At 46.7% G+C, this 26,123-nt stretch overlaps 1 protein-coding gene across 5 annotated transcripts in view; it reads left to right on the top strand.

The window, feature by feature from the left end:
- VANGL1 (VANGL planar cell polarity protein 1) overlaps positions 1-26,123 on the top strand; it is a 59,742-nt gene extending 33,619 nt beyond the window's left edge. For 3 of the 5 annotated variants that reach the window (XM_027535911.1, XM_027535919.1, XM_027535922.1), the window contains 5 exons: positions 10,605-10,738; positions 11,811-11,849; positions 12,178-12,310; positions 14,344-14,578; positions 19,022-26,123. In XM_027535911.1, coding sequence (XP_027391712.1) covers positions 10,605-10,738; positions 11,811-11,849; positions 12,178-12,310; positions 14,344-14,578; positions 19,022-19,282 — 802 coding nt within the window. In that variant the 3' untranslated portion in view covers positions 19,283-26,123. The remainder of the gene's footprint in view (positions 1-10,604; positions 10,739-11,810; positions 11,850-12,177; positions 12,311-14,343; positions 14,579-19,021) is intronic. The other 2 variants (XM_027535936.1, XM_027535930.1) reach the window with 1 other exon arrangement.

Raw genomic sequence — 26,123 nt, 5'->3', positions numbered from 1 at the left:
CCCAGGTTACACTTTCTTAGCAGGAACTTAAAGGAGGATGTTACAGGAACGGGTGACCCCTTCTAGGGCCCAAGAGTGGGCTCTTGTCTAACACTCAGAAGTGAACTGTCCAAGGAGACACACGAGCTGACAAAGCAAGAGACTATTGGGAACAGGCACCCAAGTAGAGAGTAGGGTGAGGGAACCCAGGAGAGCTCCTCTGCCACGTGGCTTGCAGTCTCGGTTTTATGGTGATGGGATTAGTTTCCGGGTTTTCTTGCATTCTGACTCAGGGTCCTTCCTGGTGGCTTATCCATTGCTCAGCCAAGATAGATTCCTGAGAGAAGGATTCTGGGAGGTGGTTGGACATGTGGTATCTCCTTTTGACCTTTCCTGAACTCTTCCGGTTGGTAGTGGCTGATTAGTTCTGTGTTCCTTACCAAGATCTCCTGTCGTAAAATAACTCACCCACGTGGTTACTGTGGTGCTTGGCCAGGGTGGGCAGTTTCAGTTAGTGTGCTTCCCTTAATAGGGACAGTAAAGGGCCTGAAGTACCCTGAGTGCCCTCCAAACCGCACGTTCATTTCACCTCCTTCCTTCTGGAAGTAGCTATCCTGGCGTCTGGTTGCAGTTTGCTGGTTTTCAGTGGGATCTCCTGCAGGGCTTGTCTGCAGCCGGTGCTCAAAGCCTTATCCAGGGACACCTGCCAGTTTGCGGATCTTGATTCAGAGAACGTGGTCACAAGCCAAGGTTCTAGCAGGCCTGGGTCACCGGGGAATCCATGTGGCCTAGGGAAGGGCCTCCTCGGACCTCAGCAGCAGGACAGGGATGCTGACCACTGTCCCCTCTCAGGATGGGCCTCACTTCGAGATCTCAAGCAGCCATGTGTGTTCCCCTGTCATGACAAGGTCCCGGAAGATCCTGCCTTTCTCCCACATCTTCTGCATCCTAACCCAGACCTGTGTGAACACAAGCAGATTCCAGTTTTTGCTGCTCCCTGTCCTCAGGTTCCAAGGTGATCATTGCCTGTTATCTACGTGGGACTTGCGTAGGCTACTGGCCCCAGTAGGACAGACATTCTAATTAAAGGGCAGGAGGGCCAGAGGGTATAAACACTTGTGTGTCCAGTTCTCAGCAGAGGAGGTGGCAGCAGCGTTCAGGGGTAATCATATTTGCATCTCTGGGACTCACATGAATGAGTCCCAGCATTACTGCAAACACTCCTGACTGTTGGTCACATGGAAGTCAGTTTATCTCCCAAGTCCAGTGACACCCACACATCCAGGAAGCTGTCGCCTTGTTGACTGTCCTGGGAAGAAGTAGCAATCAGGTCAAATCAAGGTCATCCGTTTCTCTCCCAGGGTGGGATTTTCCCAAAGAGCTGAATCAATTTTCATTGTGGATCCTTCATTTTAGAGTTTTCTCAAAGACCCGTTTCCAGCCTAAAATGCATCTACTGGGTAGCACACCTTAAGGAGCAGGAGCTGGGGTGGCTGTGGTACCCAGGCTCCTTTTACTGGCTGCGTCCTCTGGGTCTTTACTGCTGGCTCACCCTCTCTACCACCCCTGTCCCTACCGACCTCCCCTTCCTCAGCCTCTCTGCTCACCCTCTCTCCTTTGCCATTGGTCCAGAGCCTCAGCCACCGTTAACCTTAGCCCAGCCTTGCCCTCTACCTGCCTCCATCCTTCTGTACTACACAGAAGTGTATTCACTTCCATGGTGGCTGGCGTGCCTGTGGGCTAAGTCATTTCAGTCATATCCAATTCTTTGTGACCCTATGGACTATAGCCCACGAGGCTTCTGTGTCCATGGGATTCTCCAGGCAAGGACACTGGAGTGGGTTGCCGTGCCCTCCTTCAGGGGCTCTTCCCCACCCAGGGATGGAACCTGCATCTCCTGCAGCTTCTGCATTGCAGGTGGATTCTTTATCATTGAGCCACTGAGGACCACAAACTGAGTGGCTGGCAGGGCATGTTTTCTCTGCACCCAGAAAGACGCCTTCCTTGCTCCTCCTGGCTTCTGGCAGCTGCCTTCAGTCCTTGGTGCTCTTCCCCTGTGACCCCATTGCTCTTGTCGTAGCCACTTAGGAGGATTGTTGAACACCAGTCTGTTTCTGCCTGTGATGCTTTCTTCCATAAGGTTTGACCATCATTCATCTTTTAAGACTCAGCTCAGACTCGGTTCTGCCTTCTCTGTGGATCTTCACCTGAAACCCCTCCACTCAAATGCTCTGTCTCAGCTCCGGGTCACTCACTGTACTTACCTGTTCAGGTGGTTGTCATCATTGATGGGATTGTGAGCCCCATGAGGTGTCATTCACATCCATCCCAGAACTTGGGATTTAGTGGGTGTTCACAATGTCTATTAATACTTGCCTGTGGATGGAGTTGTGAAGGCTGGTCATTAAGATCTTTCTGAACGTCAGCGTCTATAGTTGGCTGGCAGGATAACGAAAATTGACCCTGAAAGGGGGCTTTGTGGATTTCACTCTGTGGTCAGAACACTGTCTGTCCAATGCCTTCCTGTTAGTGGGGTTTTTCTGTTGTTGCTGTTGTTCAGTCGCTAGGTCGTGTCTGCCTCTTGGCAACCCCATGGACATCAGGCTCCCCCGTCCTTCACTATCTCCTGGAGTTTGCTTAAATTCACGTCCATTGAGTCATTGACTGGTTTGATCTACTTGCTGTCCAAGAGACTCTCAAGAGTCTTCTCCAGCACCACAGTCGGAAAGCATTATCAACAGCAAAGCTAGCGTTTGTATGGGGCAATAGCATGTAAGAAATGCTTTCTTGTTTTTCACACACTGGGAAAGCTGTTTTTGTTGACAAGCTAAAGGAAGCAATTAACATTTGAAAAGAGGTGGCTAAAACCGGTGCAAGGCTTCCCCACCTGACCCTGTCAGACCCTTTCTCTTTGCTCTGGGAGAAGATTAAAGCTGCAAAGTGTGCCTCTGATGAGTGAGCTCTAAAGCCTTAATATTTCTGATTTTAATAGCATGTGCTAGATTAAGGAGATCAAACCAGTCAATCCTAAAGGAAATCAATCTTGATATTCATTGGAAGGACTGATGCTGAAGCTGAAGCTCCAGTACTTTGGCATATTCATTGAAGGACTGATGCTGAAGCTCCAGTACTTTGGCCACCTGATGCCAAGAGCCAACTTATCGGAAAAGACCCTGATGCTGGGAAAGATTGAAGGCAGAAGGAAAAGGGGACTACAGAGGATGAGATGGTTGGATGGCATCATTGACTCAATGGACGTGACTTTGAGCAAACTCCGGGAGATGGTGAAGGACAGGGAAGCCTGGCGTGCTGCAGTCCATGGGGTCACAAAGAGTTGGACACAACTGAGCGACTGAACAACAACAACAAGATTAATTGCGGAAGTCCCAGTCAAATCCAAGGAAAAGTGAACGAACAGGAAATAGACAACTCTGTACTGGGTGTGGGGGGGGCGCAGGGCAATGCTTTTTTTTTAACGTCTCAGACCCTTATCTGCAAAATAGGAAGGTTAAAAGGGAGATTTATGTCCACAATTGTTTTCTTCTAGTATTTGTTGGACATTCACAAGAAAAAGGGGCTTGGGTGTGGAAGGAAGTAGGTGGAGTGGGGGGGCGGGTGGCTAGTGGACCAGTGGGTAGAACTTAAAATAAGGTCATTTTAGTACAAAGTGAGAGTACATTTTCTTATCAAGCATAGGCTGAATGATTTCTGGGGTATTTTAAAGAGCTGGTGCTTGGATTGGAAGTTGGGACTAGATGGACTCTGATTTCTCTAATTCTTGAGTCTATGATTAGGTGGGTGAACACTGAAACTCTCTTCATTTCTAAAATGTTGTGGTTTGATGTAAGTAGAGATTGAGTCATGCTTTGATGTCCAGGAATGGGGTGAATATTTTAGCCAACAAACAACCCTACCCCTCGCTACAAAATACTCATATTCCTTAGTAATATGATAATGCTTTATGTTCATATAATCTTTTATAGTTTATAGACTCTTTCACTGGCAGGTTTTCATTTGCTCTTGTCAACAACCAAACGCAATAGTTGGTATTCTCGCTCCATCATCAGCCAGTAAACAGGCCAAAAAAGGGAAAATGACTTACGCAGTTCACAGAGCAACAGGATCAGAACTGGAATCCGGGCCCTCTGACTCCAAGTCAGTGCATTGTCTACATTGTATACCAGGATGACTCCCTGAAGCTATAGTTTTGATTTTTCAGAAAGCTGAGAGTTGGCAGCAAATACTGCATAAAAACAGAGAGTAGCCTGACTTTATAGTCTGAGTCCCTAAGGAAGACAGTACAGAGGGGACCGGTGTTCGTGGTGCCCACGTGTTGGCCCTTGATGGGAAGGGTCATCCAGGTGCACACAGGGGACAGATTGGCCCCCACAATAAACCTGGACAGGTAAGCTCACGGTGCTACCATTAATGGCCATTTGCTTTAGGTCAGGACCTTAAAGTTTATTATCTCATTTAATCTTTAAAACAAACCTAAACCAGGCAGGCAACTTCCTCTTGGGAAAGAGGAAAGTGGAGGGCAGACTCTGAGTCTCCAACATTTTTCCTGACCTTAGTGCCAACTTTGAAGTCTTAGGAAGTCATTGACTTTGGAATTGTCCCCATTGACATTTATGCTTATGAGACAATTTACCATGGGTGACTCCAGTCCCAGGTCAGACCTGTATGTTTGGATCTGTCACTAGAATTTCTGACTAGCTGCCTGCACTGGGCTTGCACACGTCACTTCATTAACCTTTTAGTCATACATTTTATACAATTGAGCATGTTATAGGCTGTTCCCAGGTGGCACCAGTGGTAAAGAATCTGCCTGCCAGTTCAGGAGACGTAAGAGATGTGGGTTTGACCCCTGTGTTGGGAAGATCCCCTGGAGGAGGGCATAGCAACCCATTCCAGTATTCTTGCCTGGAGAATCCCATGGACAGAGGAGCCTGAAGGGCTACTGTCCATTAGGGTCTCGGGAAAGAGTCAGACACAACTGAGCAACTTAGCATGCATGCGTACCATGTTACAGCGAGATTGTCTTATGGTGTTATAGTCTCATCTTACAGATGAAGAATCTGGGGTGGGGAGAAATGAGTTAATTTGTTCAAGGCCAGAGAATAATGGAAGAGTCAGGGGTCATGCTCTCTGGGTCCCAAGCCCGCACCATTTGCAGTGTGCATTCTTCTCCCCCTATCAGAGAGCATGTGGAGGCTGCAGAGGTGTAGATACACAGGGCATGAATTTGGTTTTTTCAGAATTTATTTTTTGAAGGCATGTCTTTCAGAGTTTTATGAACTAAAATTTGAACTGTGTTCAGAGGTGCTTCTCTTGGTGTTTTAGAGATGTAGCATGTAGGTGGAGCTCTCTTCTCCATTGCCATGGCACTTGTGTGATGGTTATCACTGACACTGGAAGATGTTTTATGGCTGATTAGATGCAGCATTTCACATTCCACCTTCTTTGTCCTGAAAAGAATATAGGCCAGTAAGGCAAGGGTGAGTTGCAGATTCCACTGTGGATGTTGAATTCCCTCGGACATCTGTGCTGATCCATCGCTGCCCTGTCTTGTCCATGGGCTCACGTTTGGACCAAGTAGTGTTGGGGGGTTAACTTTCCCATTGGGAACGATATCGGCTACTTCTGGTCCTGATCATGGGTATTCCGTCGTCTATGTTGTCCTTTCCCAGGCCCATTTGGGATTCCTGTACTTGCTTTTTTCTCTTTAAGTTATTTTTTTAACTTTTGGCTGGTTCTTCGTTGCTGCACGGGCTTTTCTCTAATTGCGGTGTGCGGGCTTTTCATTGCAGTGGCTTCTCGTGTTGCAGAGCACAGGCTCTAGGGCGCAAAGACTTTAGTAGTTGTGGCTCCTGGGCTCTAGGCTCAATAGTTGTGGTGTGAGATCTTCCTGAACCAGAGATCGAAACCCTGTCTTCCGCACTGGCAGGAGGAATCTTTACCCCTGAGCCACGAAGCCCGGTACTTGTGTCTTTATGTGCAGTGAATTTCTCTTACAAGCTGTGTGTATCTATGGGCTGTTTTCCCCATGTATATGCAGTCTGTGAAGACAGGTATTTCCCTGGGTAGTGACTTGGGAGGCTGTATTAAAATGCAGTAATTATTGAGCTCAGAGCTCCATATCTTGGGAAAGTGCTCCTTGCCATGAGGTTTTGGTGGAGCCCTGTCCACAATCAATCTGGACGTCAGGCTCCACCTGATGATTACAGGGTTTCCGCAGGAGGACTGTTTAGCCAGGTTACTGCCTTTTGTCTCTGACTGTGATGGTAATAAGAGAGGCGGCACGTTTCTCACCAACTTGGTTTTTCTTGCCTCCCTCCTTCCCCTGAAATGATCTCGTCTGGAGACTGGGACTAGTTGAAGGGTTTGCTTTTGTTCATCTCTGAAACCCCTTTGCTTCTAAAACTCCATGGTTTTAGGAAATACATGCTCAGAATTGATCCTATACTTCCGGCAGGTCTGGGGTTTTCTCAGTGAGCAGGCTGGGCCAACGAGTACTGTGCACTGTGGGGAAGCCACAGAAGGTGTCTCCCTGTGCAGCGGGATAGGGGGAGATTTCACAGGCTTGCTAGAGAGACAGCCTAGCACTTGAGACTCTCCTGAGAGATTAGTGGGGTCCGGAGGGTTGGAAAGGTTTCCTGAAAGAAGTCAGCTCTCCTTCGGCCCTGCGAGATGCTACATTTGAAAGATGCTAAGGATGGTGCTAGTGGTAAAGAACCTGACTGCCAGTGCAGGAGATGGAAGAGACTCATGTTCGATTGCTCGGTCAGGAAGATCCCCTGGAGGATGGCATGACCACCCACACCAGTATTCTTGCCTGGAGAATCCCATGAACAGAAGAGCCTGGCTGTCTACAGTTCACAGGCTTGGACAGAGTCATACACAACTAAAGCGATTTAGCACGCACACAAGGAGCAGAGGCAGGTGGCTTCTGAACCCCCACACTGGCTGAGGACAGGGGGTGCTCCTGCATCCTGGCCTTGTGGGGCCATGACCTAGACCAATGCCAGGGTGCAGGGTGTCCCCTCAGTAGGTGCCAAAAGATACATTAGTCATGGATTTCTTTTATCCTGGTTATCAAACAAACTCAACTAATTCAGAGCATGAATCAGGAGCCAGAATAGAAACGAAAAAACTTCGCATTTGGGGTTGAAATCGACATCAGACTGTTGTACTGGAGCGAGTGTCTCTTAGTCTGAGTAGAGCTCCTCACTCAGGTGCCTCAAAGCTCATTTTCTCTGTTTACCCTAACGTTGAAGGTGTACAGGGACAGAGGGTGATGGCCCGAGGCAGCGAGGTTAACAGCAACTAGGAATGACTTTGATAGCCAGTTGTGAGGGAGAACATGGAGAAGAACGTGGCGTGGACGTGGGCACAGAGCTCCGCCCCCTAATGGGGTCTGACACCTCTGCTCTGATAAGCAGGCGGCACAGCCCAGTGCTTAATGCAAGTGATGATCATGCTGACTCACCAGCAAGACTCCGTTCATATATCACATAGTTTGCTGTCTTTGAAAGATGAGGAAAGACAGACTGGATTTTAATCCAAATCTCAGCTTTGTGGGGGGTTTTTTTGTTTTTTTTTTTTTTCCATTTTAGCTTCCACTTTAGCTGTCACCTTGTGGGCAGGGGTTGGGGTAGGGATGGAGAGCAGGTCCACAGTTGCTTCTGGGGCTTTCTGGAGCCTCTGTTGAGACGGGGTTGGAGGAGGAGAATGCCACCTGTCCCGTGTTAGCTGTCTGGACCCTGAGCCCTCCCTAGGCCGCCAGGGCTCTGGCATGACTCTGGCATGATGCTGGCTGTGGACTTGCCCAGCTTGGAGAGCATCATTCTGGAAGCCCCCTTCCATAGCTGGGCATGGGCAGACACCCTTTCTCTGGGTGACATGGTGGTTTGGGGGGCAGAGAGGTTGGAAAATATGGCCACCGGGCTCCAGTCCAGCCGTTCCCTCTCCCCCTCCCAGGCCCCAGCTGAGTTAGTGTGATGATCTGGGCTCCTCCTTGTGGGCTGGCCGAACAAAAAAGCCAAACCCCTCAACCACAGAGGGTTTGCTTTGAAGACAGGCCTGAGAATAACCAAGTTTTAAATCTTGATCAGGGGAATACTTCTGTGCTGGAATCCAGGCCTCTTGAGATGTGTCTGTGTCAGCACAGGAGTATGGGGTGGAGTGGTCTGCAGGCCGAGAATCTGTGTGTGTGAACAGACCTGTCTGTGTGGAGGGGCTCCTCATCTCTAAAAAGCCCAGAGACTTTGGAAAAGCAGCGCCTGGGCAGGGGGACGAGGTACACAGGAGCTCCGGAGCGTTTGTCTATGACGAGTGACCAGGTCAGTCTAGGATGGAGCAGGTGTGCCGAAGCAGCACGTGCCCTGCCTCGGGTGGAAGGAGCAACAGGGAGGAGGCTGGCCATGCTGAGCCAGGGATCTGCTGGGCAGGGGCGTCTGTGGAAGTCGGGAAGTCTTCTGCACAAAGATCTGTGACACACAAACCTCAAGGGCCACTTGACTTCCTCAGGAATCCCACCCAGGTGCCCACCCAAGTCCTGGGTGGTTAGAAGCCCTCCTCTGTGCTTCCTCGGCTCCTGTGCATTCCAGTTGGTGGTCACAGAGCTTCCTTTCCACTTCCATCAGCAAGGAGAAGCTCCTCCCACCCTATCTTTGCATTCCCAGGACTTGACTGAGGCAGGTACTTAAATATGAACATGATGAGTGGGCGACTGAGAAACGAAATGACTAGGGCTTTTGAATGTGGGTTTGCTCTTAGGAATCCTATTCTTCTGTTACTGGAAGTTGATCTTGCCACTTCTCCACAGCCCTGCATGAATGTGCATATCTAGGTTGATACTAAGCCTGGACTGAATGCAGATCACAGATCAAGGTCCTGTGTGGGGATATGAGTCAGAAAGTACTGCTGTGACTCAGCCCTCAAGGAGGTTAGCTGATTGACGTCTAGACTGTTTTTCAATTCCCATGTTAAACTCTGGGGACACGACCCCAAGGGGAGCAGAGGACTAGATTGACAGTGTCAAACTGATAGGTTAGGGGCTCTCTTGTCTTGGTGTGAAGATCCCTGAGCCAGTTGGAGAGGTGTAGCAGGCAACGGAATCCTCTAGGAATTAAAGGCAGTTGTGTCCTGGTGCCCCGGCTATTGTAAATAATCCTTATAAGCGCATCTACTTCAGCAGCGAAGAGTCTGCCTTCGATGCCAGAGCTGCAGGAGACTTGAGTTCGATCCCTGGGTTGGGAAGATCCCCTGGAGGAGGAAATGGCAACCCACTCCAGTATTCTGGCCTGGAGAATGGACAGAGGAGCCTGGTGGGCAAAAGTCCATAGCGTCTCAAAGAGTCGGACACGACTGAAGTGACTTAACACAAGCACTTAGGAGAGAACCAGAAAGACAAACATAAAGGGCAGAATACAAATAACTGTGGAGTTTAGCATACCAGTGGTTAGTGAATGTCTAAGAGACCTGGAGAGGTTGGTACATACGTACACTGTCCTACAGTGGCCACACATCTGGGAGAAGGAGCACATGTTAGAGGCTGGAGATCCAGATTGAAGTTCCAATGCTGCTGTTCGGCAGTTGTTATCCTGCTTGCAGGTCATAGATTTTTGAGCCTTGGTTTTCTTCCCTTGAATGATTGTGAGTGTCAGGTGAGATGAGGTATGTAAAATCCCTGGCTGTGTTGGTATAGGTCACTCTTTGGGGAGTGTCCCGCATCTGTGACCAAGAACCTGTTCTTTTGCGACTGATACCGAGGATGGGTGCCCCAGAGCCCCTACCCAACCCTGCCACCTCTTCTCTGCTCCTCCACTACTTGCAGAGGGGCCAAGCAAAGGACGGGTTAGAGATCTCAGGACACTGGCAGGGAGAGTCCCCTTCACATACCTTCTTGGAGGGATGGAGGCGGCAACTCATGGAGCTGGAGGACTTGCAGACCAAGAACAAGGGAGGTCTCAGCTGAGACCTCAGGGGAGGGAAAAGGGTCTTACTTCCTCTGAAAGAGAGCGTTCTCGCAGGCCTGGGATGGGTGGGACTAAGAGAAGGAGGTGTCTGCAGCTAGCATCTTTCCAGTGCATCTGCTCTGTGCAGGTGTTGTCTGAGCTATAGGAAACTGAAAACCCTACCTTCCTTCCCCTGGGGGCAATGAGGTGTATGTGGAGACACTGCTGTGGAACCTGAGAAACTTAGTCTATTCTCTGTAGCTCTTAGTCTATACTCAGTAGCTCTGAGGCCATCTGTAAGTCTCTTGACCTTTTGGGGGGTCCTTAGTTTGCTCTTCTGTAAACTGGAAAAATGAGGCTAGTTCTGTGTAGTCTAAACAGATCTAAATGAGAAGTTGTAACATTCCCTTCTCACCTGCTGGCTACATTTGATGTGGCTAATGATGTGGCCTGGGAGAAGACATAGAATCCAGTGGACGATGGGGCTTAGTTTTGTCTTTAAATTTTCATCCTGGAGACAAAAGATGTGGTGAAACCCAGGAGCCTTCTGTATGAGGCTATCTTTGGTGTTTTATTATTTTACCTGACTCCAAAATATGATTTTTTTTTTTTTCACATAGGAGCTACTGGGGAAAAAACTGCATTAATTTTACCTTCTTTTCTCAGTATCCAGCGAGCAGCATTGGTGGTTCTGGAAAATTACTATAAAGATTTCACCATCTATAACCCCAACCTCCTAACAGCCTCCAAATTCCGAGCAGCCAAGCACATGGCCGGGCTGAAAGTCTACAACGTAGATGGTATGTGCCTTGAAGTGGTGTCTCTGGTGGATGTGGGAGCAGGCGGACAACTGCATAGATTAAATTCTGTTCCATTTGGTTCTGTTCCTCTCACAGTTTGCCTTTATGGTACATGCTCATGTCAGAACAATTTTTTCTTTTCCTCTTTTTTTCTTTTTTTTTTGCTGGCAAACATATTTTTACAGAAATGTTGATTTACAGTCTACATGTGTGGGAGTTTCATTCATCTTGAGGTTTATGAAAACTACGTGATGTAGTTTTTCTGCCTCTTGCTGTGAACATCATACATTGAAAGGTCATAGGAAAGGCTGCTTTTCAAAATTTGGATAAATTACCAGAAGATTCAGCTACCCCAGTCTGTTAAGACTCTAACTCCCAGTTCAAGCATCTGGTGAGGTTCTTACAGGCGTTTCTCAGTCCTGGCTGGGAGCTGGGGTTGAGTGGGTGGAGGGAGGCCAGAGGCGAGGGTGGGGACATCAGAGCTTCAGGCCATCAGATGGGTAAGTGCAAGAAACACGACACCTTGGGTCAGGGCAAGAGCTTTGCAGCCTAGAAGAGGATCACGTTGTGAACAAGTCCAGTAATTTAGAGGTGGTGTCAGTTTGGGTGACAATATCCTGCCTGATTTTTTTTTTTTTTATCCTTTTGGCTACATGAGATGTTCACTCTCTTGTGAATCCTAAAGGATTGGTAAATTTCACCTGTGATCTGAAAACTTAGTGCAGAATCCCATTAGCCAGCCAAGCCATTAAGTAGATACTACATAAGAAAGCATGCTATCTGCCTTGTCCTTCTGAAAAGTTCAGGCGATCCATGGTCAGGGCTATGAGACCAGGAATTCTAGGTCTTTATTAATGAACATGACATTTTGCAAGCCCCAAGCATGGGTCTTTTCTGTAACAGTTGTGGTTACCATGACACTCCAGCGGGAGCATGGTCATTGTCTCTGTGGGCATTGACTCTTCAGCAGGAGCATGGTCAGTGTCTCTGGGCGTTGACTCTTTTCTCTGTCCTTTTCTCCCCATCCCTTTCATTCTCTCCCATTGTCTCATCGCTGAAATGCATGTTCCAGCTGCTCTGATGGCCAAACTGGAACTTCCTGTGACAGATGGTAAATAACATCTTCAGCACACTCTGTTATTATGGGTCAGCATTTTAATTGTCAAGTGTTTTTCATCTCCTATGGAGTTTTTTTATTTTTTATTTTTTTCCATTTCCATTCATCAGATTGGGGTTTCAGGAGACTGCCTTCTTCTTGTGAGCATTTTGAGCACAGAGCAGGGGTCATGTTCATCTTTCTGGGAGGTTACCTTTGGGATTTGTATATGGGCTTCACAGGGGTTGGGCAGACGGTACTGACAGCCTGTAGACTTGTTTTCTGCTGTATCTCACCCCAAGGCATTAAAACTGTCCTTCCTCCACCGTCCTTTCCCCCAAAGGCCCCAGTAACAACGCCACTGGTCAGTCCCGGGCGATGATCGCCGCAGCTGCTCGGCGCAGGGACTCGAGTCACAATGAGTTGTATTACGAGGAGGCGGAACATGAGCGGCGGGTGAAGAAGCGGAGAGCAAGGTACACTGCCCAGCCCCCACACCAGCACCCTGACCAGACTTTCTTTTTGAATGTACACCGACTCTTTTTATTAAATTTATTTTACTGAAATGTAGTTGATTTACAATGTCATGTTAATTTCTACTGTATAGCAAAGTGATTCTTATACATACATAGACATTCTTCTTCGTATTTTTTCTGTTATGGTTTATCATGAGATTTTGAATATAGTTTCCTGTGCCATTCAATGGGACCTTGTTGTTTATCCATCCTACATATAATGTGCATGCGTGTTAAGTCGCTCCAGTCATGTCTGACTCTGCTACCCTATGGACTGTAGCCTGCCAGGCTCCTCTGTCCATGGGGTTCTCCAGGCCAGAATACTGGAGTGGGTTGCCATCCCCTCTTCCAGGTTCAGTTCAGTCCAAGGGAATCTTCACAAACCAAGGGATCAAACTGGGTCTCCTGCCCTGAGGCGGATTCTTTATCTTCTGAGCCAACAGGGAAGTTTTCCTACATATAATCAGTTCAGTCGCTCAGTTGTGTCTGACTCTTTGTGATCCCATGAATCGCAGCACGCCAGGCCTCCCTATCCAACACCAACTCCCGGAGTTCACTCAGACTCATGTCCATCGAGTCACTGATGCCATCCAGCCATCTCATCCTCTGTCATCCCCTTCTTCTCTTGCCCCCAATCCCTCCCAGCATCAGAGTCTTTTCCAATGAGTCAACTCTTTGCATGAGGTGGCCAAAGTACCGGAGTTTCAGCTTTAGCATCATTCCTTCCAAAGAAATCCCAGGGTTGATCTCCTTCAGAATGGACTGGTTGGATCTCCTTGCACTCCAAGGGACTCTCAAGAGTCTTCTCCAACACCACAGTTCAAAAGCATCAATTCTTCGGCGCTCAGCCTTCTTCACAGTCCAACTCTCACATCCATACATGACCACAGGAAAAACCATAGCCTTGACTAGACGGACCTTTGTTGGCAAAGTAATGTCTCTGCTTTTGTATATTCTATCTAGGTTGGTCATAACTTTCCTTCCAAGGAGTAAGCGTCTTTTAATTTCATGGCTGCAGTCACCATCTGCAGTGATTTTGCAGCCCAAAAAAATAAAGTCTGACACTTTATTATCTTACATATAATAGTTTGCATGTAATCTCAAACTCCCCATCTGTCCCTCATCTACCTCCCTCCCTCCCTCCCTCCCTTTTGGCAATCAAAAGTCTGTTCTCTTAAGACTTTGTTTTTTTTTAACCAGAATGAAATTTCAGTTTATAAACACAACCTGCTTGGGCCTTTGGAGGGAATCTTGCTCCAGTGTTTCTCAAACTTTAGTATGCAAAAGCATCACCAGGAGGACTTGTTAAAACACAGGTCTCAAGTTCCGGCCCCACCCTCAAAGGTTACTTACTTTCCAGTAGGTCTAGAGTGGGGCCCACCCAAGAATTTACATTTCTTAAAAATTCCCAACTGATGATGAAGCTGCTGGCCTTCTGCCCACACTTTTACTGGCCCGCCCTCTATCCCCAGGCCCTTGCTGGTTTTCAAGAGCTGATCACTTTAGCTGAAGTGGACAAAGATGGTTTTCATCGTATGTGCTGCCTTCCTTCATTGTTCCCTGGGGCTGCTGGTGTGGGTGGCCGGATGGAGAGGATGCAGCTCTAGTTCTCCATAAAGCTGCTTCTGTACCATGAACCACCCCTCAGTGCATGCAGAGTCTTTTGTAGCCACAGTTTGAGGGGGTCTTAAAACTCTTTTCATCTCACCCTTCGTTGTAGTGAGTCTCCCAAGCAAATTAGTGGCAGAATTGAGATTAGGAGTCATCTCTGCAGTCCACTCTTCTTCCTCCTCACCCAGGAGCCCCCATTCCGCATTACTTTTGCCTTTGTCTTCCTTTCCCCTTCCCTCACCTCACTATTGTCTGGGGTGACGCCTGAGGATGGGAGCCTTGGGCCAGCTGGCTGCCGACTAGGAGTCCTCCTCCCACATCCTGTGTGACTCTGTTCTCAAGCCCCGCACTGCTGTCTGAGTACCATGTTTCATCGCCTCCAGGCTGGTGGTCGCAGTGGAGGAGGCTTTCATCCACATCCAGCGTCTCCAGGCTGAGGAGCAGCAGAAAGCCCCAGGGGAGGTGATGGACCCCAGGGAGGCTGCCCAAGCCATCTTCCCGTCCATGGCCCGGGCTCTGCAGAAATACCTGCGTACCACTCGGCAGCAGAACTACCACAGCATGGAGAGCATTCTGCAGCACCTGGCCTTCTGCATCACCCACAGCATGACCCCAAAGGTGCGTCTGGGCGCCGAGCTTGCAAGTCCCATTTTAGGGTGTTGTCAGGAATGATAAAATCAAAGGTTTCTCTAAAGCACCCACTGATAAGAGTTAATGTTTCTTGCTTATTTTGTTACTTTGGTGCAGTTGGGTTTTTTTATTTCTTTTAAAAAAAATTTATTAATTTCTTAGTGAAGGATAATTGCTTTACAGAATTGTGTTGGTTTCTGCCAAACATCAACATGAATCAGCCATAGGTATACATATGTCCCCTCCCTATTAAACCTCCCTCCCCATCCCCCCCCCCAGGTAGTTAGAGAGTCCCAGTTTGAGTTCCCTGAGTCATAGAGCAAATTCCCATTGGCTGTCTGTTTTACATACGATAATGTGTGTTTTCATGTTACTCTCTCCATACATCCCACCCTCCTTCCCCGGTACAGTTGTTCTTTAAATGTGCCTTTGAATTGAAGGCTTCTGGATTCAAGCAGAGGAAAGACGTGCACTTAGAGACAGCCCTGGTAGTAATTCAGGGTACTCTGTGTATCTTGGGCCTGAGCTGATTTGTTCTAACCTGGCACCTCCCTCAACTAGTGGGAAACCTTGGGCCAAGAGCTTAATGGCTCTGTGCCTCAGTTTCCCAGTCTGTAAGTTGGAGATAATACTAATGTCTACCTCATGGGGTTGCTGTGAGAACTAAAAGAGTTCGTTCCTGTGAAGTACTTAAAACAGCATCTGTCATAATGTAAGGACCAAATAGCCATTATCATCAGGGGTAGAAACCATACTCTCACTTTGGTGTTTTGGCTCTTGGGGGGTTAGTTTTACTAAGTGATCTTCTGGACCATTATGACATGAGCACGCTTTTGGGGACGATGCAAAAACAGCCATGTGTCTAATAGAGGGCCGTGGCCAAGGAGGCAGAATAAAGTGTTTGCCAATGACCTCTTCAAACAAGTGGATTCAGATTGTGACTCCACCACCTAATTGGTTTGTGACTTTGCCTAAATTACTCTACACTTGTTACCTCTTTTATAAAATGGAGATAATAATAGTATCTACCTGATAGGATCATTGGATGAGAATTATATTAAATATGGCAGCACGACATGTAAGTCATGTGGTAAAGAGTAAATGAGCTTGGCATACGGTTTGCATGTAACACTGGTAGTGATATTATTGGTATAAAGACCTGTTTTCATACATTGCCCCATTACATATACAGCTGCTGGTTGCACTGTCACTAATATTATCAAACCCTAGGAAAGCAATATGGAGATATTCAGTAAGAAGCCATAACATTTTCCATAGTCTTTGGTTCACTAATCCCCCTCCTAGGAAAAGGACTTAGCACAGTCAGCGATACACACTAATGTATATGTGGATTATTTTGCAAAATACTCTTTATTAGCTCCAAACTGGAAATAACTTAAAAACAGAACAGTGGCTTACAAATTATGGTATATCGCCTCTTAAAATGTGGAAGAATCTATTAGAATATTAAGTTACAAAAATTTTGTATTACATACAAAAATGTATGAACACTGTGGTTGCACGTGAGTCTGCCTATGCAGAGGGATAGCGCATACCACATAGAATGGAAGTGGTTATTTTCCTTTTTCCTCAAGGTTTTTAAGTTTACTGGTTGCTTTCTTTCTCACTAAAAAAAAAAGTATACTTTTCCAAATTAAAACTAATAATCTTTATATAAAAATCCAAACATTAAAGAGAAGTGTAACATCCGAAGTTTTCATCCCTGCCGCCTAGACAGTTCTTACTAATATAAAGAATGGGTTTATATTCTTTCAGGTATGTGTGCGCTTAAAGCAGAAATGAACAAAACAACAAAAAAAGGAAATGGGAATCTCATCCCATATAGGTATAGCTTGGAAACTTGGTTTTTTCACTTAAAGCTGTTCTTGGCTGGCTTTCCCTGTCGGTACTTCCCCATCTCTTCTTGTCATTACAGATTTCCCTCATTCCCTTTAATAGCTGTGTCCTGTTCCACTGAATACCATGGTTTGTTTAACGGATGGCCTACTAATGCACATTCGGATTAAGATCTTTCGTTAGTCTGAACTAGGGGTTGGTGGTTTTCGTTAATCGAGTTTTATTGGGACACAACCACACCCTTTTGTTTACAGATTGTGTACCACTGTTTTCTCTCCACTGCGGCTGAGTTGAGTAGTTACGACAGTGTGTGCCTTGTGAAGCCAAAAATATTTACATTTAAAGGAAAGTTTGCCAGCCCTGTGTCTAAACAATGTTGCAATGAATCTCTCTTTTTTTACATATGTTTTCTTGCATATATGCAAGTATTTCTGAGAGATCACTATCTAGTAGAGGAATAGCTGGATCAAAGGTACCGATCTTGCCAAATTATCCTTCTAAGGGGTATTACTGTTTTATATTTCTGCCCATAGGATGTGAGACTGTTTATTTGTTTATCCCCCCACACACACTTGACAGCGTTGGGTGTTATAATTCTTTTTTACTCATGCTCATCTAAGAGCATGATGCTTCCCAGCTGGTGCTAGTGGTAAAGAACCTGCCTGTGTAAGAGATGTGGGTTTGATCCCTGGGTTGGGATGATGCTCTGGAGGAGTGCATGGCAACCCACTCCAGTATTCTAGCTTGGAGAATCCCATGGACAGTGGAGCCTGACAGGCTACAGTCCATAGTTTTGCAAAGAATCAGACACAACTAAAGTGACTTAGCATGCATGCATCTAAGAGGAGGGAAATACATTGTTTTACTATTTGAATTCATATTTCTTTAACTATGGGCTTCCCTGGTGGCTAGGATGGTAAAGAATCTGCCTGCAATGCAGAAGACCTGGGTTTGATCCCTGGATTGGAAAGATCCCCTGGAGAAGGACATGGCAATCCACTCCAGTGTTCTTGCCTGGAGAATCCCATGGACAGAGGAGCCTGGCAGGCTACAGTCCATGGGATCGCAAAGAGTCAGATACAACTGAGCAACTAACACTTTCACTTTTCTTTAACTATTAATGTGATAGAGTATCTTTGCATATCTTATTTCTATTTTATGAGTTATCTTCTTAGTTTCATTTCTCTGTTTCTTTTCCTTATGATTCATAAAAACTTTTTTTTTTTTTGGCCGTGCTACACAGCCTGTGGGATCTTAGTTTTCCAACCAGGGATTGAACCAGGGGCGGGCAGTGAAAGCACCACGTCCTAACCACTGGACTGCTGGGGAATTTCCATATGAGAACTAATTTTATACGAGTGTGTGTTATAGTAGAGGCACAGCTGTCCTTTCTGCCTCAGAATATATACTTACAGGTAGGAATATTGTATCTGGCAGCAGTAAGGTATGGATGAAGAGGACACCACTTTGTTTAGGACCAGAGTGATGTATCCTAATATTTTCTATCTATATCCCTGGTTTGTTCATTTTTCTTTCTCACAGATCAAACAATATGTTTATTGGTGTAACACACATGCAGTCGAGCCTCCAGCATATGCCAGACACATGGGAAATTCGTATTGAAAAAATAAAATAGTTCCTGCCCTCCAGGAGAGGATAGTTTAGTGAGGGGCTCAGACAAGCAGTCAGCGGTAATTGTTCAGAAAGTAGAATATCACAAGGGAGTCATGCCCATGATTATAGGCACTTACAGGAGGACATATTCACCTCTCTGAGAGGCTCAGCGAGCAGTTTGAGAAAATTTGAAGAGCCAGGAGGAATTTTCTGAAGGACGACATTCAGCAGGAGGAACGGCAGATGTCAAGGGGAGTATCCCACCCGTGGAGCTCAGCGCTCCTGGAGCCTCGGGCTTGGGCGGGGAGGTGGACGTGGGACCTGGCCAGCCCTTGGATTACCACATGCATACTTCATCCAAAATCAAATAACCATCCTGATCTTGCACCGTGAGATGGTTCAGGTTAACCACTTGGTCCTCACAGCCGTTCTGTGCATTACTGCTGCCATCTGCTCCACTCACACAGAGGTTAAACGGCGTGTCCAAAGGCACATAGCAGTGAATGCAGAGCATGCATTTTTGTGTGAGCAGGTACATCCCTGTATTTCTTCCACTCACATTGCCAGAATGCTTCTCTGTGCCTGGCACCTGCCCCGAGGAGCTCTCAGGATGGGAGGAGACCAACCTATGAACAGGTACAGGCCGAGGCATATGCCATGGGGCCCGGGCCCTTGGATGGGGCTGGTGCCTCAGCCACAGCTTACGTGGGTACCAGCCACCCCACCTTCCTCGCTCTTGTGCTTATCACTGTCTGCACCCCGTGGCTGGAGAGTGAGAAAGTCAGGAAGCCTTCTCCCCCCAGCAAAGGACTCTGTTGTGCAGGTCTGATGGAATTGCTATATAATCAGCCGGGCTGTCCCGGTCTGTTGGGAGGATGTTTTTCCCCCATGACTGGGAGCCTGGCAGTGCCACCTGGAGTGGGCATTCCCTCCCTAACAGCATCTCTGCTGTCCTTACAGGCCTTCCTCGAACGGTACCTCAGCGCCGGCCCCACACTGCAGTACGACCGGGAGCGCTGGCTCTCCACGCAGTGGCGGCTCGTCAGCGACGAGGCTGTGACCAACGGGCTGCGGGATGGACTCGTTTTTGTCCTTAAATGCTTGGACTTCAGCCTCGTCGTCAATGTGAAGAAAATTCCGTTCATCATGCTCTCGGAAGAGTTCATAGACCCCAAATCTCACAAATTTGTCCTTCGCTTGCAGTCCGAGACGTCGGTTTAAAAGTTCTATATTTGTGGTTTTATTAAAAAAAGAAAGAATATATAGAGAGAGATATATGTATACCAGAGGGGCATCTTTGTTTTTATTATTCTTCATGGCTGACTGAGCTGGCACATGAGAAACCAGGGTCCTTTGACCATCTGCACTTTATTTGGAAGGAAGCAGAAGATGGCCATCCTGGAAGAAAGTGACTGATGACATCTGACTTGGGGATGGGCCGTCTCCAGAAGCGGTTCCCTGGCGTTTTCTGTGACAGCTGCAAACCAAAGCAGAGCTGGAGGTTCTCAGGAACCCTGCCTTACGACTCGCCCCTGCCTCTCGTCCAGCACCCGGCCCTGCCCTGGCTTCCGGCCGTCCCACTCCTGGGCCTGTAGGGCACACATCTTCGTCCTGTTTCAGGGAACCCGACAGGACCTGTCCACACGTGTTTGTGTGTGTAAACGTCCAGCACCACGGGAGCCATGGGCTGTTGGTGAAATGCCTGCCTTCGTCTCCGTTCTCTGTTGCCTTAGGTTCTGCAGAGAAGGATCAAAATGACAAGCGTGCACTGTCAGTTTACAGCTCTTCATGATTTTTTGTTTCCCAAAGAGAGAATTTGCCTGCCCTAGTTCTGACCTGCTTGCCTACCAGCTTGAGCAGGTAGCCCTTTCTTAACCCTGTGATGGCCCACCTGCCCTCTCTCCATCCTGGCCGGCAGGCCTGGCCAGGAGCCCAGTCTCCAGAGCCCCAGGGGACCTGGCTGTTCACTGTGCCCTGGGGCTCCATGCACAGCCTCGGGTCCGCCCCATGGATTGTTTGTTTGTGTAGGAAAGGGTGGTGTGCCCACCAGGCAGGTCCCAGGGAGAGCATGCCAGCTAGGGTGTTCCCTTTAGGCTGTGGCGGGAGCCCCTCCCCTCCCAGTCCTCCTCCAGCTGCTCCATACCCACCAGGAAGAGACCCACACTGTGACTCTGGGGCTGGCACGTTTGGCTCGGAGCCTCTATTTCCCAGGAGATATGTCCTCACAAAGCTCCATAGCAAGCTGCCTTGCCAGGGGACAGCTGCAGCGTCCAGTCCCTGACTTCTGACCACCGTCACTGTGTGCTCATTGCCTCTGCCCCTTACTACCTGGGAAGGGGCTGATTTAGGCCCTGGTGCTAAATTACTTGTCGTTGGTAGTCGAGTGTGGAGAGGGAATAGGCAGGATCCAGCATTCGGGGAAAGGAAAGTAGGGAGATGATCTTAGGGTTCAAACGATGCCTGCCTGGTCTGTTCTTAGATACAGCTGGTTTCTGGGGGCTTTCCCAGGCCTGGGGGAGCAGCTGGGCCATATTCAAGGCTCGCCCTGAGGCAGAGCCCTGCAGCAGTCTTCAGTTCCTCCACCTACCTTCCAGTATCCACAACAAACTTTTGCCAAATACTCACTCTTGCTTTTCCCTGGTGGTCAGGCTAACCAGTCACCTTTCTTTAGCCAAGGACAACGCTGTCCAATGCTCTTCTCATAGGTGTTCCCACGTATTCTGACTGGTGTATTCATTCCAGGAGGGGTGCAGTGTTTGTTATTATTGTCTTAAACCAAACTTGGCTTTGGCTGTTTGTCACACACCTGTATCTGAAAAAGTAAACAGCCGTCTTGAATCCACAGCCTTCAGGTCAGAAGGAAGATGTGTCGGAAAAGGAGGAAAAACTGGTTGGTATGGAGTGGAGCCAAGATGTCCTATTTAATTGCATGGTTTTGGTTTATGAAAAACACTTACCATGTAACCATGGTGCTTTTCTTCTTCTTAGTTTTGCCTTTAGGTCCCCTTCAAACTGGACATTCCTTATGATGATGTCTTTCTCAGGAATCTATTTTGGGAGACTGGGCAAGGGATGGTGAATGTACAATGAGACTTTGGCGACATAAAGGTTATACTGTCTCAGACTAAACGTATCAGAGGCTGCTGCATCAGGAACCCAGCAATAGAAGTGCCATACATGTATATTCATATGGTTAATAATGACACTATCCATCAGCGTTCCATAAAACTGCTTCCAACCCTGTCTTCAATTACCAGTCCAGAAGGGGTTAAGTTGGAGTCATGGTTTGGGTGCCTGCCTTCCCAGCAGGGTGAAGAAAGGTTTAAATTAAGGAATTTTTTTTTCTCTTTCCACCCCTTTGTCTCTCTCCCAGTGTTTGCATAGGAGAATGTCAGACTTTCTGAAATTACTGTTTTTATTTTAAATTGAGTATTGATTTTTTTAATGCTGACTTTGTATTGAGTCCTTTTTGAAAGAATAACATAATAAAATGCAGGATCTTTGTATCAAGCCTTTGCACTTGCAAACTCTTAATAGCTTGAGTTACTGGTGCAGTGGGAACAATGTAGATGCCATTTAAAAAATTTTAAGGTTTCAGAAAAACTGTATCACACAGCTGAACACAATGCATTTCTATTTCAGTTCTTGGAGCCAGTCGGCTATACTTTTTAAAAGGGGTTAACTGTGCTAGTAGGATTAGATAAATCCGCACTGGGGAGACAGAATTTTTTTGCCTTAAATGTTTATAGATTTTCTATAGTGAACCTAAGTTATTAAAATGTGAACATTAAACAGTAAGTAGAAAAACTTAATGAGGAGTGTGTGTCTGAGGTCGCTCTCTTCCCTCCTGATGTTTTAACCAGTAGATATCTAATTTCTGTTTTTAAGTGGGTACTGTTGAAGATAATGCCAACTTTTAATTGTCCATGAACTGAACTGCATTCCTAGAGGTGGAAGGGATTTCTAGGTTTTGTGATTGATTCATCCTTTGCATCATCAGCTAAGTCAAAGTGTGTAATACTTTTGCTAAAGTTTATAAAGTAAGCCCTAGAGAAAATGCTTGTTCCGTTTTATTGTCCAACTATCACCATCTCCCTCTCTCTCCTTTTCAAATCTGTGGATAGGACAAATTCTGTCCGGCCAAAGGATAGAGGAGGTGGCCCTGGCACGTGTGTGTGTTGTGCTGCTGCTCACTGCCAGGGCTCGGACCTCCTTTGCAGTGGGGAGATCGTGGCTGTGTGGGTGTATGTCCAGCGTGGGAGATGTGCCCTGTTCCTCACCATAGGTGGTGGTAGCTGAGTGCTCTCATTCTCTTGTCTCCTGGTTGCTTTACAGCCGCCTGTATTTAGATGAGGCTGTAACCCTGGAAAGCCATGAGCCTATTAGGCTGACAGAAACGGACGACCCCCCCCCCCCCCCCCGGGAGAGTGCCTGTTGCAGTCACTCAGTGAAATCAGCAAAATCGGGTCCTTGGTTTACCCTCATCTACGGGAACCCTGCTGTGTAAGGATGCATAGTTGTTTGTGGCTGTGTGTTGCAATATATGTGAGCATTTCTCTTTGAGTGTAACTACCAACAGATGGACGGCATGTTTATGTTAGCCATCTGATCATCTGTGCTATCTGTAGCAAGACTGGTGTGTATCTCAGCAGATAACTTGTGGATGGGTTTATATGGATGAGTGTGTGACAGTCCGTGTTTCTACATAGGCCCTGTGTTTGAGAGGTTTCCTAACAACACCCATCTTCTGGGAGGTTACTCTAAAGCCAGTTACTTCTCCCTCCCTTCCTTCGCTCCTTTGCCTCGGTTACACTGGCTTCTCCCCAGGAGTAAATGACTTTAGCACAGTGAGGTCTTCTAGAGCACCGCTGCCCTCCAGGCAAGTCCATTAGACTCTTCCTTGCCTCTGGACGCTATGACCTGAAAACAGAAAGAAAGAAAAGTCTAGCTCCATGATAAGCAACTGCTCCAACTTCACTACCCTGGAAGCCTTACCGTAGATTTCTTGATCTAACTTAAAAATTGAACTTCATTTAAAAAAAGTTTATGACTAAAAGCACAGAAATGGTGCCATAATATTTAAATAGTCCAGCAGAGACCCTGCAGTTGTTAAGTGATTTATTTCTGGGTAGGGTTTGTACTTTATAGATCTTGTTTTACCAAAAAAAAAAAAAAAAATCACTACCATGAATTTACTCCTGTGTAACCTTATGGTCATAATCCATTGTAAATGAAATATGAGTTGTTTTCCTAAGCCCAGAGCACAGTTTTTGAATGGTATTAGGAGCCATAGACACTACTTTATTGAGCTTTAATCAAGTGGATGCCCGGAATGTTAGATTTTGGATCACATTTTTGAGAAAACATATTTGGGTCAAAGAAGGAAGAGAAGGGTAATAGGGTGTGTTTATCAGCTATTGTTATGTTAGATGCTGTCCTCGAAGGTGAATTCCTTTAAATCAGGGGTTATCTCTGATTTTTACAGGTGAGAACCAGGATGATCCGAGAGAGAAGAATGTGCCTAAAATCTCACAGCTAATAAATGAAATTTCCCATCTAATGTTTGACTCCAATCCCATGGTCACTGTACCTTGAGATATTACCTATATAATTTGGCATTTTCTGGATGTGGAGGAGAGAGAACCAGAGGGCACTTAACCTTGAATCAGAACCTGGGGAGGGGGTGTTCATTGGAGATGGAATCGCTTCTCTTTGACTTTGGGTTTGTACCCAGACTGTGGCTCCAAGGAAAGCTGCCCTGTGGCACTGGCAGATTTCCTTGGGACTTTTGATGGAAAGAAGTTGAAAATTCCCCTTCCTCTAGGAAAACCAGCCCTGCCAGTGCGACACTTGCTGTAGAACTTGGGTGCTATTGTTCCTGGCAGTCACTTTGGGTTTTGCCCCTCCCACCCTTCCAGTCCCACCTGCTGGCTTGGGGAGGTGTGCTGGGGCTGACCTGGCCTCCTCCTGACCTGAGGAGGCCTCTTCCTGGTGCTTTGTCAACCTTGTACCCCAACAGCGCCCCCCCAGCCCGCCCCCGTTGAGGTGGGAAGGGACTGCCTACAGCCCCAGCCGAGGGAGGTTTGGGACTGGAGCCCCTGGCCTCCATGCCTGACTTCCTTATTCTCAGCAAGCGCTTCCGTCACACTACTTTCCCCCACATTTGTCCTCGAGAGTTTTAATCAAGAGACCTAGACCAGGGCTCTGAACACACCGTTTGTGTCTCTTCCACCGTCTTGAGGTTTCTGTTGCGCATAAACTACCTTCTTCTTGCCTGCTGTTTGCTCTCGGTGGAGGATAGGAAGGGAAAGATGACGCGCCTCTCAGCTTTGCTATTAGGTTGACTAAAAAGTTTGCTCAGACTTTGCCATAAGAGGGTATAGAAAAGCCCGAAGGAACTTTCTGACCAACCCAATACTTACTAGGAAAGAGCACGACATTTTCAAAGGGTAGGTAGAAAATGTAAAACTACTGACTAAAAGTAGATTTTAGTACTCTGTGTCCCTTTTACCAGGCCTGTCCCATTTCTCCTTAGATAACCCAATTTGTTTTGTATCACCTGAAACATAAACCTCTTCAATGAGCTGTTTTAGAGCACTCCAGCACAACTGCAGATTTCTGATACCTGAAGCAGTGCAATCAAATGTTACTCCCAGTATGGCACCGGGAATCTACAATTGATATGTCACTCAGCTTGAAAACATCAGTGTTTTGTCCTTGCTTTGGTGGGATAAAAACGCCTCTTATCTTAAGCCCTGGGGACAAATGTGACCAACCCCCAGGATTTTATCTTGAGTGTCTTTGGCACTTCTTTTGGCACTGAAATAATGTTTGGATAAAAATAGTTGAATATACAGTGTCTGGTTTTATATTTGCTTGTTCTTATCTGAGTTTTCCCTTGTAGACATGAACTTTCACTCTGAAGGAGGTCATCCTTTAGGAGTATTTAAACCCCCAAAAGCCCTCACCTTGGGAAAGGTTCATATCTAGGGACCAGAGACTGTTGCTCAGGGAATTAGTAATAGGACCTGGACATCTGATCTGCGGGTGTCAAGTCTAGTTCAGTTCATGTTATAGGGAACTTAGTTACACATCATCACCAGTCCAGGGGTCAGGTGGAAAGAAGTGGCTGACACTTTTCATTTGCCAGTGCCCCACAGGTATAGAAATAATAGAGTATTCATTTAGCATTGATTATCGTTCTAAAAAAAAATCCAAAGTGTGCTAATAATTCCTTATTGTTATAATGGATTCACAGTAGGCTTTAGCTAAATAGCAAACTCCTCTGGGACTCCTAAATTATGACATAATTAACAAACTTTGATTTTCAAGAAGTTGTTTATGACAGCTATTGCCTGGACTACAGGACACCAGCCAAGATGAGGGCAGGGGTAGATACAGGCTCACTGGAGTGGTGAATTAACTTGTGTTGTCATGACCACTTCTTCAACAAAGATGCTAGGGAGAAGACCAGAGAGACTGGGACCGGGTCTTACTCAAGGAAAATTTATTTAACAATCACTTTTGTGTTGAAAGAACTTTGCATTTCTGGATTTAGAATCCAGTATCAGTCCAGCGAGTTCAGTAAGGAAACCATCTGTCTCTATCTGATGGAGCCATAACTGTGCAGAGATGTGGCCAGGGGTCTTTTGTGTTCTCTCTTATTAGTTAATACCGCACTTTGTAAGCAGGAGGGGCAGTTTGGCTGGTTAGCAAAGTCCACAGTCACTAGATAGGTATGACAAAGTCTGAGTGTGACTTCTTGCATAAACGGGGTGGTGGGCTTTATTGAGATGTTTCAAATATGTGAATGAATGAATTACACTACCAGCAACCATCTGCCCAAGTACATTTGTATACATTCATAAGGTGTACCCTGTGAAGCCTCTTCTCATTGTAACATCAGTAACAAAGTTAGAGTCTTTATAAGGGGCATGGTGTACCTGGTATCCAAGTTATTTTGTTCTCTTTTGGGTCTCCAGTTCCAATGAACTGTAAAACATTTTACATGTTACATTTTTTATACTGTAAAACTTGGAAAATAAACTGAAATCCCAAATTA

This window comes from Bos indicus x Bos taurus, chromosome 3 (assembly GCF_003369695.1).
Source record: "Bos indicus x Bos taurus breed Angus x Brahman F1 hybrid chromosome 3, Bos_hybrid_MaternalHap_v2.0, whole genome shotgun sequence".
NCBI classification, from domain to species: domain Eukaryota; kingdom Metazoa; phylum Chordata; class Mammalia; order Artiodactyla; family Bovidae; genus Bos; species Bos indicus x Bos taurus.
This window is presented reverse-complemented; position numbering and strand designations above follow the sequence as displayed.